Source organism: Ictalurus furcatus, chromosome 2, assembly GCF_023375685.1.
Source record: "Ictalurus furcatus strain D&B chromosome 2, Billie_1.0, whole genome shotgun sequence".
Taxonomy (NCBI): Eukaryota; Metazoa; Chordata; class Actinopteri; order Siluriformes; family Ictaluridae; genus Ictalurus; species Ictalurus furcatus.
Window position 1 is genome coordinate 11,357,469 of NC_071256.1, and position 16,344 is coordinate 11,373,812.

Sequence of the window (16,344 nt, forward strand, 5' to 3'; positions counted from 1 at the left end):
GATAGGCTCCAGGTTCCCCCCTGACCCTGAAAAGGAGTAAGCGGTTGAAGATGGATGGATGGATGAATGACTAATTTATTTAACTTAACCCAAATGGATTTGGGTTGGATTGCTGCTTTTATTTTTTATATGTAACATTTCTTTAATGACATTAATATGAAACAACTGGATTAAACAACAAAAAAAGTGTGTAAGTGATATAAATGAGAGAAGTGACCTTGACAGAGTAATCTGTAAATAGTTTTATTGAGGCACAACCCTTGGTTAAGAAGCAGAGGCTTGCTTTTGTTGTTGTTTTTGTTCCCTGTGATTCTTTCCCTCAAGCTTGAACTTTTTATTTCTGCTTATGGTATTTGTTAACTGCGGTATTATTATTATTATTATTATTATTATTATTAGCAACAGCAACTGTAGTAGTATTGCTAGGGGACATTTATTTTGACAAACTCTTATCAAACCCGGAAGTACACAAGAGACGGTAAAACATTCTGTTAGACTGCAAAAGATATGAAGAAGAAAGAACTGAGTTAGAGATGCAAACTGGGAACGTGACACTGGAGAACTTGCTGGGGAAAACATCTGGAAAAGTGCACCGTCCCCTAATAAATTATCTGGAAAATACTGGGATAAGTGAGAGACTTTAGTAATTTAGTATGAATATCTAGTATATCTTTATTTATTTATTTATTTATTATTACTTTTTCCCCCTGCCAAGCTGCTGCTCATACTCTAGTCCAGTAGGTGGCGGTAATGCACCTTAAGTTGGTTTGCCAACTGCTATTAAAACCAAAAGAAAAAGAAGAAGAAAACCAGATGTAAAATGAGCTAATTTGTTGGTGTAACGCCGCATAAAGACGCATGGCTTTGTAGCTTTTGTTGTTCTTTCTTTCTTTAGTCAACGCACGAGAAGCATCCAATTAGAGTTGTTGAGTTTATGTTGGTTCCTGCACAGCACGTGGTCCCTGAGAAGCAGAAACGCTTTCAGTAGAGAAACCGCTAGCATATTTTAAAGAAACAGTAAGCTATGGATAATCTTCAGTCGGAGCTGTATATTCCAGACGCAGATCTGAACGATGAGACTTCGGAGGATGAGAGAAGTCATACGTCAGTGAAACAGGCCGGTTTGCTGCTCGTCTATCCCATTAAAGGTAGGCTCCTTAAAGGTGCAATAGTCGATTTTTTAAATTCCTACATTGTTCAAACAAACTGGAAGATATGTAGAACATGTTTTAAATAAGCAACGGATTAAGTCGTGGCCGTAGCAAAAGTGTATTAAGTCGCTGAGAAAGCACGCATGGGAGACAGTTTCCGGTCCGGAATGCATGTTTATGTTTGGATACTGCTATTGTCGGTCATTTTGCAGACACTCTATGGTCCACTGTAGATCCTGTGGGCGGGGTTTCGTGAACATCGGCGAATATCATTGAAATGTTGAACCCATGTAGTATAGTTTGCTGTTATAGTTTTGTTTGTTTACTTCCTTTCATTTTTAAAAACTCAACAGAAAGAGAGAAAATTGTATGCAGAAATCCCCAACGCCCTGGGTTTTGCAGATATTGACTCCTTAAACTGTAAATAAATAAATAAATAAATAAATCACTTTCAGCACATTTTATTAATGAACAAATTCTCAAATATTAGGCTCTTAATTGATATTCATGCATTAATATTCTGGTTATATGTTCATTAGAGCGATAGTGTTTTATTTCCACCAGCAGAACATATTGGGTCAAAGTTCACATTATTTATGGGATGTTTATTTCAGAGTCCCAGTTCAGCTCAAGGCATCTATGAACTATATGAATGTTTCATTACAGAATCTTTTTTTTTTTTTTTTTTTTTTTTTTTTTTTTTAAAGATCAATTATTAATACGTCCATAAAGACAAAGTTTAAAGTGGGTAGCAGACATTCTTGGGTCTCATATTGTTGCATAGTGTGAATCAATTTTAAAAGAAAATCGTTTCTATTAAAAACTAAAATGAACATAACATGAGGTCTTTTCTTTGTGAGCATCGAATATTTACTCCAGTTATGTTCTTCATAACTTGTGGGGGTTTTTTTGTTGCCTTGTTGTCAATTGCTTAATTGTATTATTATATTATTTCATTTAAGGGACAAAAATGTGTAAAGAAAGTGGATTCCATAAAACTACAAGGTTATGTCTTCAAGCCATTAGAGATGCCCTTCTGCATCATCGCTGGCAAGAAGCTGTGCAGTATTTAGATGTTTACACTCAAACACTGGAAGACACCACAGTTAGCAAGCAGTCAGTAGCCTGTGAGGTAAGTGAGATGAAAATCACCCCGACTTTATTCACCTGTAGTGGTAAAGTCAGTCCAAACAGGATTTCGCAGGTTTTTTGGGATTGTTGCTGCCAAAAAACGCTTGATTTTGCTGTGGCATTTAAAAAAAAAATCATAATAAAATTTGCAATGGGGTTGTTTTGTGCTCCCCCCCCCAAACTAATCGAATTGGTGAATCGCAGTGATGTTTGTTGGTAAATGAGACCTTTTAACTGTACTCATGTTCGACGCACGTGAATCGATGACTGCTTCAGCTGAATGCGCGTTGTGATGACGTCACATGATGCGTCTCGGCCCAAATCTGCGGTGATTTTTGAAAAATTGCAATCTCCTCTAAATCTTGCCGGGTTCGCTTGGTTTTGCGCAAATTCCTGGAGGGACTGATTTTATCTCCATTCATGACCTTATTCACCTTCTTATTCCTCACAAAACTCTAACACTATCCAGTAGGTCATCTGGATGAACTTGTGGTCATGATATGCTTACATTTCTCTAGATATGTTGAATGTGAAGTATTTCTTTATGGTCTCATTGTTTTGTTCTCCCCCCAGATTATTTGGAGACTTGGCACTGAAGTCCTCCAGCATCATCCAAAGAAAGAACTGGAACATTTTAATGTTCTTTATGAGCGGATGAAAAACACTGGAGTGAAAAATTTTGCTAAGGTTTGATTTTTATATCTGTAGTATATTTTTTGTCTCTCTCTTTTCTTTTGTTTAACAAAGTAACATTGAGTAAATAAAAGCTTAAAGAAATAATCTAATTCACTAGTACTGATAAAGTCCTGAATCGCAAGGGTGACTTAAGCTGAAGTAATAACTCGCTTTAAAATATACCTGAGTGTCAAATGTCCAAAAAAATTGTTAAACGGTTAAAATAATGTGATGGTGGATTTACAGTATTTCCTCCGACCAAACACATGGAGTTTACTGAAACAAAAGGATCTTGGATAACCAAAGGAAAAAAAATGTCATTGGTGAAAGTAATTTGTTTTAAAATGGTAGATATTTATTAAGTGCGTTTCAAGCAATGATTACAAATTCTTTATTAATTTTAATCTGTCATTCCAACCTTTTATTCATTTTATCCGTGTGAAATTAAACTCCTGCTCTCCTTATTTTGCGAAGATCTGTTTGGAACATGCTTTCCACCTTCTGTTGAACGGCCAGATTCACAATGCCAAACAGCAGCTATCGGTCGCAATGAGCTGGAGGTATGGCAAGCATTCTGCAAGTCAGGGTCTGGAGTTAAAGCTCATCCATGCGTACTGCGGCTTTCTGGATTATTTGCTCTGGTCTTCAAAGAGGCAGGCCTTCTCTGATACAGGTAGGAAGACTCCACTTCATGTCTGTGCTGGATCTCTCTCATCTGTTACTACAAATTAGTACATTTATAGACATTTGCAGAGGACAGTCCAACCTCCTAGTGGTCTTGCTTGCTCGGTAAACCGGTGTTGGACGTGTCCGTCAAAATTAGCACCAGGGATTTTCATACAGTTTTGAAATGCATTAAGGCGTGCTAATGTGTTGCAGCCCGTATGCTGTCTTGCAATGTAGCTCTTGTAAATACCACGAAAAGCAACTCTTACACTTAATAAAGCAGGTGATTCATCTGTAATGTGTAAAATGGCAACGGATTCCTGTATTTGAATTATATTTTCTATTTACATATGCAACCTTTGGGTCCAAATAACAATTAGAGTCCAGTGAGAACAATAAAGTTGCATTTGTGAGCATGAACTTATATTTATTTATTTATTTTTAAAGTTACTCCGACCTCCTAAAGCTAAAACTGTTCTCTCACCAATCCTACATTTTAAATAAAATGAAATAAAATCCAAGATTTGTAAAGCCAGCTGCTGCCATAACCCCCCCCCCCCCCCATTTCACCAGGACAAACTGTTTAAGGTTGTGCCACTCAGGAGCTCAAGGTTTTTTTAAATAATAATAATAAACAATAGCAGTTGCACGTCCGCATGGGTCATGTGTGAAACTCGGAATTTGTACTTTCAATAACAGCTTACCAGTTTCTTTAAATAAAAAAAAAAACAGCTGCTAAATTGCAATCCTCTCACTTAATTGCCCTGATATGTATATAATCACTATTCAAGTGAATTTTTAAAAATATGCGTAAATCTTGCGATTTGGGCTCTTTACCTCCACCCACTTAGGCTGGATCTGGATAGAGCTGCACTTCGCTCTCCGTCTACACCGGCATTTTTAAACATTTTCCAAAAATTGCTCGTCCACACTGAAACGTCTGAAAACACACTGCACATGCGTAAAAACGAACGATACTTTGGACAGTGTCATTTCCGTCAGATGCTTATTTACAGTCTGTCTCTTTGAATCGATGCAGCGATTCTGTCCCCAGTCTGAAGGTTGTACAAGATGACATTAACATTTAACAATGCTGTCAAACTGGATATCAGGCGCAACAACCGCAGCATGACGTCGTCCACCATCTTGTTTGTTTTGAGTTGAATGAGTCACGTGACTAAAAATACATCATTGTTTTGGGATATTTTTGTTTTCTCAGCCCACACTACAACGTGAAAACATTGCCTTAGATCACGGGTGTCAAACTCATTTTAGTTCAGGGGCCACATACAGTCTAAATATATGTCAAGTGGGCCGGGCTGGTAAAATCATAGCATGATTGTTCCCTTTGTTTTCGTGCAAAGAAGTACAAGCACATTAGGAAAATATACATATTTAATGAAATATCTTTTTACAAAACATGTCATGAACAACCTCAGATTTCTTAAGACAAACATGCGCAATTTGCTTCTGATTATCATTTACATGTGTGCGTTACAACTAGTCACAGTGTAATAACAAACAGCAGAAGGCGCATTGCTACGATCTGCTGTTCGTCCCAGTGTTGTGCCGCATCTTCTACTCTGACTAAAACAGTGCGCCCCTAGCGGATAATTTAGGAATAGAATTTTATAAAAAATTTCTAGTTCGTGTCTTTTTATGGATTTTTTTTTTATTTATTTTTTTTTTTCTCTCCACTTTCAAAATTCATCCTGCGGGCCACATTGAACCCCCTAGAGGGCTGGTTTTGGACCGCGGGCTGTATGTCTGACACCCCTGCCTTAGATGGTCTAGATAGCCTTAGGTGGCATTGTGGTTAGCCTTGCTGCATCATCGCTCCATGGTTTCTGGTTTGATATAGAACTCAGGTTACTGTCTGTGTGAAGTTTCTCATTTTCTTCCAGTGTCTGTATCGGTTTTGTCCGGGTTTCCTCTCCCCTCGTAAAACATGCCGATTGTAGGATTGGCTATGCTAAATTGCCCCTAGTTGGGAATGAGTGTGAATGTTTACGTATATTGTGAACTCGGACACATCCAGAGTGTATTTCCACCATGACTCTGACCAGGATAAAGTGATTTTACTAAAGATTAATGAAGGAATAAATGAATGGATGAAGAATTGTGTTGGACCAAATTTAGGCTTTTCATAATCAATGAAATTAAAGAAAAGAATTTCAATTCATCACTTAAAGACCAGTGGAGTCTGATTGCAATGGTTGACGAAAATTGTAAACTCTGATGGATAGAAAGCCCGGTTTATTTTATTTATTTATTTATTTATTTATTTATTTATTATTATTTTTTTAAATGCTCCGCTAGTTGTCTATGTAGAGTAGGAATTTGGTATGACTTCTCAAAACCCTAAGTCCCATGAATTCCTAAAGCTAAAATGAAGTTGTTATTAATGCCTACAGCAAATCCAAAATTCTGTGGTTAATAGTAACCCTTGTGGATGGCCAGCCTAGCATAAGGACATTTGCAGTTCATGACGTGCCACCATAGCACATATTTAGTCATTTCAGAACATGGTGGTGCTGCAGTAAGTGTTGCCACATTAGGCTTTGACCTAAGACAAAAATATAATGATGTGGAATAGATAAAAGCTATTTAGCTGGCTATCAGACTGAATGACTCTAAAACAGGAATTGAGGCACTATGGCGGTGAATGCAGTGTTGAGCATACATTTCGTGACTGTTTGCATATTTAGTATTTTCAAATATAGGTTTTTTTTTTGTTTGTTTTTTCCCCCAGTATGTCTGAATTATCATAGGTTGGCTGTTTGTTTGGGATTTAAATTCTGAGAACTGAGAGATGTCCTGTCCTTTGCACACTTTGTTCTTTTATAAGTTGCCGATTTCTTCTCTGCTCTTTGTGTGGCTTTACCATTGTTCTCCCCCTAGTCCTAATAAACACTGTGCTTTTATCTATTTTATCAGAGGATTGCGGAAATAACCATGAGATGCACAGCCACTTCAGACAAGCCTCTGTGACTCTGCAGGAAATCATCAAACAGCCAGGAGTGTGGGACCCTTTTGTATATGGTTGCGTTGATGTGAGTCGACACATTGCTGGCTTTGATTTCACTCAAAGTCTATGTTAATGTTCGTCTAATTTTGATGACGTGCGTACTGATGTGCTTTTTGTTTTTTAACAGATGCTCGAGTTCTACAACGATGAAGAAGAAGCTCTGAAGTTACTGCAAAACTATGCCTATAACGATGAATTTCCATCAAACCCCAATGCTCACATTTACTTGTATAAGCATCAGCTGAGACATAAAGCTTCACCAGCACAACTTATTAAAACTCTAAAGGTAGAGTGTACTGAAAATCACTTTTACGAAACCATGCTGTTTTTATTTATTTAATTAATTAATTTTATTATTGTTTATTTGTTGTTGTTTTTTTATTAGGCTATAGACCTCTTGGATCTGTATGCTAAGTGTCAACAATGTATTAAACAACTTAGAACATGACACCTTTAGTTTGAACCCACCCATTTTTCAAGCGATCAGAAATATTGGAACAGGTCTTTCTTGTTGCCAGGGTGCCCTGTTGGATTGATTGTTTTAAACAATTAATAACTCTGAATGTCTGCTCTTGGTTTGAGCCCTGGGTTTCATCTGTGGAGAATACATTTGTTGTTAACAAGAATAAACCAACATGAAGGCCAGACAGCTGTCTATGGGAGAAAAGGAAGCCATTCTGATGCTGAGAAAAGAGGGAAAATCGATCAGAGGCGTTGTACAAGCATTGGGCATAGCCAATACAACAATTTGGAATGTCCTAAAAAAGAAAGAAACCACTGGTCTACTAACAACCAGACCTCAAACCTGTTGGCCAAGGAAAACAACAGCAGTTCATCAACTGTATAGAAACACTGTGTGAGCTGTGAAGGAAAAACCCCAAAACATACTTCCAACCACTCTACTTGGTTACTTAGTTAAAGTAAAGTGACCATAAACATTTATTGTAGCATAAACACTTATATATTGTAATCAAGTGATTAATTTTATTTTCTCTTATGCGGCTGCTGTCAGAAGTGAGGAGGTGTGCGGGGGTGTGAGTGTGTGAGGATTTGTGTGGGGCTGGCGTTGCAGCGCTCTCCAGTGCGTGTCGGGATTTCCCTGAAGCGTGAGGGCTTTCTCGTGCCGTCGTTAAACGTCGCGTGCAAGCTCACCAAACTGCGTCCTCATCTGCACCCGAGCCTTCTGGAAAGAGAGACAGTGATTAGAAAAGATTGCCGCCGTATGGAGGTCGGAACCATTCATGAAGAAGCGACGTGCACATGTCACGCGAGCTACTACTCAAAATCGCACGGGCGGAAGAGCGTCCTCTTATACCCCTCCCCCGTCTGCTGAGTGGTGGAATTCTCCCGACCGACTCCCCAGTCGCCGGTCGGGGTTGTGTCGGCGGCTCCACCCCATCATGACGGGCCTTCCGGCTGTCGTCGGGCTTGACGCTAGGCTGTCTGCTTCGTGCCTGTGCGGCAGTCGGGGAAGGAGCGACTTTCCTACCATGCGCGCCGGCTGTTGGTCCGTTGCGACAATATATATTACATTATTCTCACCTGTGTGTCTTATCTACATGGGTTTCTGACTTGGTGAAGGATGGCACACAGTGTTATGTGATGGAGGGAGCCTCTTCCAGTTTATAAGCCTGTTTGCTTCACTTGTATGAGGGAGGGAAGAATTAATCCATTCTGGTGTGGTGGAATGGGCAGCTTAATTGATGTCCAGTTGATGGTAGAGCAATGGAGCAATGGCAGCACACACTCCAGCCAGTCTGTTGCAGCATAAGAGAATAGGAAAACTGTAGCTCCAACTGAAGTCACAAGCTACACAGGATAGCACCAACTGGTCCTGGCTCAGGCATTGGCAAGTAAAACTGACACTAGTGACGAAGTGACGCTAGGTTGGATTTTTATAGTTTATAGTTAACACTACGTCAGCCATTTCATGTTGGAGGTCTCTGTATATTATGAACACGATCATCTCCAGGTGTTAAACATCGCCCCCTGTGGTTAGAAGGTGTGAAACTGAACATTATTTTTAAAGCAATTCCAAACAAACTTGGTCTGCTTTGACCATGTATTAAAGAAAATAGGTTGCCTTGGCAACCAGAAAGTTTCTCACATAGCGGCTGAAAATGTTTGGATTGGATAAAACAGTCCTTGTGACTTGATGTGAAAGTGAAATCTGATTGATGGGACGCTTGTAAATAAAACTGCTGAATGTTTTTCCAAGGAGGGTTTCGAAAAATTTCATACGGATCCATATTTATCTTAAATTGTTTCAGGTACTGCACTCATTGGTTCCCAGCCATGAGCTGATGCTGGAATATTGCACTCTGTTGATTAAGTCAGGTAAATTTAAATCAATTGTCTTATCTTTTAATATTATATATATATATATATATATATATATATATATATATATATATATATATATATATATATATAATATATATGTGTGTGTGTGTGTATGTAATTATTTTTTTAATTGCTGTTTCTGCAGCAATTAAGCACATGTTTTTAATTGCGTAACTGATGATAAAACGTCTTTATTCTGCTCCTTTACCAGGACAACAGAAAAATCTGCAGCACGCTCTTAGTGTTGCTATGAATCTTCTGGAACATGCCTGCTGGAAGACTGACGTGAAGGCATGGACCTGTCTGCTTCATGTTCTCAGTTGCGTCAAAAGAAGAAAGTAAGAGAAAATGCTCTGCAAAATTTGATGAATATTCACTTAATATTTAAACAGAAAATATGCGCAGGTGAAAAACCCTCTTCTCCAGCCCAGTTACCTCCACAAATATCCATAAATGGTCAATGCGAATGACTTCCTACATATTTAAGTGTGGGGTGTCTCATTCATATTTGAGTTGGTGGAGAGAAAACCAAAAGAAGAGGAATGTTTGGGACTGTGAATAGCAAGTTGTGTTTGGAGAAATAAAAGGACACAATTACGTCAATCTGGCATGCTAGAATTTTATACGCTTGTATACAACCGCGTTCTTAGTAATTGAATGATTGGTCTATTGGTCTTAATTTATAGATTTTTTCCACTCACACAACTGGAAATCTACTTACTTTTTTCTAACAAAAAATATTCTCTTAAGCCATCATTTTCTTTTAAAAACTGAATTTATGAGGGTTTTTCCTAGGTCCAAATTGTTCTGCAGTAGTACCTACCTGAACCATATACTCACTGTATTTACAGTTAATAAAAACATGAGTGATGATGGCATGTTGCTGTTTTAATATTTTATAAAACATTTAGCTTCCTGTTTGATATTATTGGAATTACTACACAGATCATCATATTAAGGATCCTTATCATTTTATAATGAAAATAACATTACAAGTTGCAGGTAAACATATTTCCCCCCCCCCATTTACTATTTAGATTCCATATCGTAATAAAAATGATAATTTCACTAAATATTCTACTGCTCCAGACTGCTAAGTTTGTTTGATGACATTTATTTGCATTAATAGAGCGCTGTAAAAATGAGTCCTAAAGCCTGAAAATGAGTTAGCACTTTAGCACTTCAGGTTCCATCGTCCTGAAGTCAGTGGGTTTTTTGAATGAGTTTTTGGTTAAATGCCTGAAATAAGGTCTGTGGTTAACACAAGCTCAATTTATTTTCACGTTTTATTCTATGACATAAGATACTCCAGTAATACCCCACTCGTGATTTTGTGAAGCTTTTTACGTGTCTTGGAAAAGACGGTTGATAACAAGTGGCTAAATGGGACTATGGAGGTTGTCCAGGACATTAAACGTCATCACGCCAAACAGGAAAACTCATCTACTACAGCCTCGTTGTGTGTATACTTGCACTCTTGCAAACTATTCCAACTCAAACTTTCCAACATGTAGATTTATCAATTTATAGTATTTTCCAATTGTAGTCGTGGTGTTTTTTTTTCTTCAAATTGTAGTATTATAAAGCTTAGTGGTGGTGACGTTTAAGTCATGTGACCATGGTGTAGTTCCTTTCTAGCCTAACTTTAGCTTTTTACGTGTGGCGATTGTGTTTAGGCCTCAAAACTCATAAGTCAAAACAAAACGTGCAAGAATCATAAACTTTTGTTGGTCACAGAGATTGTTTTCTGCAACATTCCCAATTTTTTGCAAAATTAACTTCCGGGTTGGCCTACAAAAATAGGTAATTTGTCATTTTTGCTGCACTCTATTGTAGGGTTCCATTAAATAAATGCGCATCAGAGCAAGCCAGGTAGCAGCGCAGAGGGGGAAAGTGTGGGTTGTTTAAGTTGAGGCTAAAAAAAATTTAGTGTGCACTAGGATCAAATCATACATGTTGCTTTTTTCCAAGTGATTGCTGATACAACAGGGCTTTGTAATCCTAACCCTTTTTTGTCTATTTCATTTGTTATGAAGTTGTATATGTCCTGCATATGTGTCCTGTTGCTTGCGGTATTTTCCATAACACTTTGTTTCAGTAGCAGCTTGGCACGTTCTGACTGATGTATATTTCTTCTGTTTCCTTAGAAACCTTAAGAAACTTATCAAAGAAGAGTGGCAACGCAGAAAAGACCTCTGGTTGAAAATGCATTTCAAAACCTTCCATAGCAGGAAGGACTCTGAAGCACTTATGAGTGTCAAAGTGAAAGTACTGCTCCGCGTGGGCCTGTATAGTAAGTGTGATCACTGTTGTTTTTTTTTTATTTATTATTATTTATTTGTTTTTTTTTAATTATTCTCATTAGAGGAACAATACATCAGCTATAAATGTTGACTTCAGTGATGCTGTATTAAGAGTATCTGGCTCATATTATCTATAGGTTCATTCCTTTTTCTTCCACTTTTCCTGGTGGTGGTCACAGTGGCAACAGGCCGAGAAGGTCAATCCAGACTTCTCTGTCCCCAGCCACAGATTCCAACTCCTTGGAAATCCCAAGTCATTTCCGAGCCAATTATGAGATGTAATCACTCCAGGTCTGCCTCTGGGTCTCCGTCTAGCGGGTCAGACCTGTTACAGCTATACAAGGACCTGACCAGCAAGTTATTACTCCAAATATCACCGCTCCAACCATTCCCAAAATGAGTACTAAAATCCCCCAGGAGCACTATGAAGTCAGTAGGAGGTACCCTCTTGAGCCACTTCGGTCTAACCCTGAGACTTGAAATCTTATAGAGGCAACTCTTGTCCACTGGGGAAAAACTTGGCCCTGCAAGGGACTTGTGAGTATCTCCACAATCACCTGAGGCCTGTCTTTTGTGGGAAACACAGAGAAGGAAACAGACCATCCCTGATCCAGAGCTTTCCATCTCGTATGCTAACTTTTGCTTTGGGAAGGCAGAATGTCATATTGCCCGTTTCCATTCAAAGGGTCTAGTTTAAGACTGTCCATCGCATCCCTGCCACCCAACTGCCATCGCACCTGACCATCACCCCTCATATTAGGATAGCTCTTTGTCTGATCTGTTCACCAAGGGTAGCCTGGGAGCATTCAAGTACATAAACACCTTCACCATAAACACCCTCACCAACTTCTCTGAGCTCCTGAGCTCGGGTTCCTGTCTGTGTGGAGTTTCACTGTATTTGAAATACACAAAATATAAAGGCTTAAAATGTTCTGTATGGAGGAGTGGACTGATATCTCTCTACAACTGTTTCTAAGCAAGTTAGACATTAATGGAATAGACGCAGTGCTGTTATTCTTGTCCGGACAGGTGTTGCGTTACTTAAAAAGGCTATTATTGGGCTCTTGAGTGGTGCAAGAGAAAAGCATTCACCGTATCTACCAGAGATCCTAAGTTCAGATCCTGGCATCAAACATCCATGACTGTCCAAGAGAGCAAAATTATCCATGGGAGGGATGGTGTACTGTCTCCGTGAGCTCATGCTTGCGTGGGAAGTGCTTTCCTGTGAAAGTAGCCGTTTCCATCCACTTTTCTATTATCGACAAAGTCAAAATGCGTTAAAAAAAAGTTAGCAAAGTTTAAAATGGAGAGTATTGAGACAATTAAATGAAATTGGCCAGCTTACTGTCACTTTAATTTCACACACGATTGCAGTTGTAAGAAATATCAGAAGACGATGTCAGAATGGAGCAGTTGCTCGTCTGATCGGGCTCCAAGTACCTTTCCTTAATTGACGAAGCCCTTGATCAAGGAGGTAATGGTGGAAAAGTCTCTGGCTGCAACGTTTTAGAAAATCACGGCCCATGTTTGACATGCTGTGCCAACTAATTGGTCCTGATGTTGCACCCATAGCGGTTACCACCGACCACCGGTTCTAACCTGAACGCGGATTGCCAAGTACAGAGTAGTGGGGGAAATTTTCAGGGTTAGTAAAACGACATGTCCATCGACATGTATATGTTGTGTGCACAGCTATTTAAAAAAACTTAATGCGGCTTTATATCAAGCTGCCAAATGTAGCGGAAGCCAATGAAATTGCTTACCGTGATTCCTTGGTGGATCTTGTGCCACAGGTTTGCAGTTCGCTGGATGCAGTGGACACGCACATCCCTTATTCTTCCCCTGACGGACAGATCAATTCTGTCATGATACTTTATTTTTGCATGAATGACATTTTTCTCGACAAAAACTCTTTTGAAACGCAACATTTGAAGTATTGAAATGTGCGCTAAAGTAAAATGAAAAAAAGATTATTGCCGACACTTGAAATGTTATCGATTCATTTGCGTTTCCATCAGTGAACATATGTTAAACAATGAATGTTAATCCTTTTTTCACTAAGAAGATATCCTTGGATGGATTTACATGTCTCAGAGGAATGAGATGGCTCTCCCTAGTTGGTAGCTGTTCTATGATGGGGAGACCTAACTGGTGGTTGGGAATTGGTGGGAGTGGGTAGGAACTGTTGACCAGTACTAAATTGAGGGGATATCATGGAAACTCCCCACCCAAACAAAACTGTTTTTAATAAACTGAAAGTGTCCTTGTATGTTCAATGTATTACTTATTGCATGTTACTGTTTTTTATTTTGTTTTATATATATTAAAATTCCCTTAATTTCATGGAGTTCCAATAGTTCTGGATTGCACTGTATACATCTTATCGTAACATACTGTTTCTCATTTCAGACACACGCTACAGTATGAAGTACTATAAAGATCAGAAGAAAATGATGGCTCAACAAGAAAAAAGTGAAGAACATGATGTTTTGAAAGTGAAGGGAAACAAAGGAAAAATTAGCGAAAAAGCAAGGAAAAGAAAGAAGAAATAAAGAGAAACGATTGCTTTCTATGCATCTGTGTATATAATCTCAGAAAAAAGGTTCGAGAAATTTTGATATGACAACGGATTTTCTACAGAAACATTGCCAACCACTGTCCTGTAGTAACCACAGTTTTTGCAAGTCTTTGCCTCCATTCTTCTAATATACTGTATGCACGTGGTTGACGTGGAAGCTTGAGGAACACTGCTGGGTTGATGTGAGCATCGCAAAATGGTGTGGCATGCTGCTTGGCTGGGAAGTGGTGGTGGCTGAGGGTACAGGGACCACAGACACAAGGAATGTGGTGTGACAAAAGTGCTGGGCCCACAGGGATTAACATGGGCTGGCTCCGTGATGCATGGAGGTCGAGGAAGCGGCTGTTTCTGGGGAGCCCACTTTGGTCAGGCCCTCTCGGGTAGGTCTGGGGGACATGGATGTGATGTGCCTCTTATATCTTGCTTGACATTTATCTATCTGTAACATTAAAATTACACTGTGTCAGTTGACAGCCAACCTATAGATTACATTGTATGGCTGTTTTCCTGTGAACGTTTGCCTGTACATACCCTCTTAAACAGGTCATGCCACTTCTTCATGCCACTTCACTGGCATGTTTTCTCTTATAAAGTTGCACAAATTCTACCGTTATGATTTTAAAACAGACCTGGTTTCTTTCAATTTCCATTTGTACCATCTTAGTTTTTTGCTTGGTGACTTTTGCCCATGACTTGCCCACTGTAGGTTCTGACAAGTGTTTATGAAGCTTTGAGCCAATAGGCAAAATGAAAGTTTAATAAGTAATAATAAAATTGTAATATATATAACATTTAAAATAAATCAATTAAAATGGACAATAAAACAGCTTTCTTCTCTAACAAAAGAAAACGCTTAATACACGATAAACATTCGAAAACAGTATGTTTAAAGTGTTTTTTTATTTTATGACATATGTTGTAGTTGTTGTTAATGTAGTCTTTGTTCTACTGAAGTACTTCTTCAGAAGGCAAAATTAAAGAATGTGGACTCCTAGTATTGTCAATTAGTCATTTAGTAAAAAAACAACAACAAAAAACAATAATCTGTTGATGCTCTGTTGCATACTACTGAAAAAATAAGCACTGTGTATGCAGTATGTTAAAGCAGGGCTTCATCCATCGCAGGGCGCAATCACAGTGCGTGTATATAAATGTATGTGTGTATGTGTGTACGTGTGTGTGTGTGTATGTATGTATGTATGTATGTATGTATATATGTATATGTGTATACATACATACATACATACATACATACATACATACACACACACACATACACAGTGCATCCGGAAAGTATTCACAGTGCTTCACTTTTTCCACATTTTGTTATGTTACAGCCTAAATTCTACAAACAATACCCCATAATGACAACGTGAAAGATGTTTGTTTGAAATCTTTTTTTTATAAATTTATTAAAAATAAAAAACAAAAAAAGCACATCAGAGAACAGATGCCAACAAACAGCATTATAAAGACCAAGGAGCTATCAAAACAAGTCTGTGAGGAAAAAGTTTTGAAGACATATCAATCAGGCTTTTGTTTTTGTCTGTGTGGAGTTTTGCTTTCTCCCTGTGTTTGCATGGGTTGGATGGAATGATAATTAACTATCTAGTTGACTTGTTTGGAAACTGACCAAGAAATCACTATTATACACTTTATCTTTTACTTTACAAAGGCTTAATAAAAAACACTTCTCTAGTTATTACCTATTATCTATGATAATAAAAGCCATTAGTATTGTGTCTACATTGTAAGAAATTGCAGATTGCCTCTCAGCAGATTCCATTCCAATGTAGGTGTTATAACAAGTTCATCTCCCAGAAGGTCTTAATTATCTTAGGGACAATTCAGCTTGGGCTCAATAATATGTGGACAATACAACCTGAAGTGATATTCAATCAAGTATAGCATGGGAGCAGCAGTGGGATGTCAAGAACCGTCCCTGAACAAAGTGGAACGTGACCGTAATTATCATTCAGAAAGATATCTGTCTAGACAATCCTCTCACCTCATCATTTAGGTGGTCACACTTGTAATGACATCAATAATGTGAGAACAGAAAGTGATCGCTTCTATCGTTATCCTTAATTTACATCCTAGAACATATACAGTTGATGGATGTATGTCCAAATAAAGAATTAGGACCATGTTGTTTGGTTGTTAGATGCTCCTTCAGGCCAGGAACAACCCTTATTTCAGAAATTAAATAAAAAATCAGTAGAAAAGGTAGAAATTAAAATAGTCTGTATTCTTACATTCTTGTTCAAAGTATCAGGTAATGAGCATCGATTATTTATTATTCATCTCTGTATAAATTATGCTGTGACGTGCCTGTCCATGAGAAGTGTTTCTTCCTGATGGATATTACTGAGAGGTGTTCACATTCATCACGTCTGCACTCACTCCAGCTACCTGGGCATCACCATGTGTTTTCTCAAGATCCTACGAGGTCAACAAGTGGTGTGAGAG

At 38.4% G+C, this 16,344-nt stretch overlaps 1 protein-coding gene across 2 annotated transcripts; it reads left to right on the forward strand.

The window, feature by feature from the left end:
- The first annotated feature begins 354 nt into the window (after window positions 1-354).
- Window positions 355-14,720, forward strand: taf1a (TATA box binding protein (TBP)-associated factor, RNA polymerase I, A). Of its 2 annotated transcripts, XM_053647683.1 has the most exons (11): window positions 355-630; window positions 1,059-1,148; window positions 2,114-2,283; window positions 2,856-2,969; window positions 3,432-3,630; window positions 6,561-6,676; window positions 6,779-6,937; window positions 8,922-8,988; window positions 9,206-9,332; window positions 11,142-11,287; window positions 13,707-14,720. In XM_053647683.1, exons 1-11 carry the CDS (start codon window positions 534-536, stop codon window positions 13,847-13,849), a joined length of 1,428 nt encoding a protein of 475 aa, XP_053503658.1. In that variant the 5' UTR covers window positions 355-533; the 3' UTR covers window positions 13,850-14,720. The 2 variants fall into 2 exon arrangements, with proteins under 2 accessions (XP_053503658.1, XP_053503665.1); XM_053647690.1 differs by having other exon boundaries at window positions 358-1,148.
- The last annotated feature ends 1,624 nt before the right edge of the window (window positions 14,721-16,344 follow it).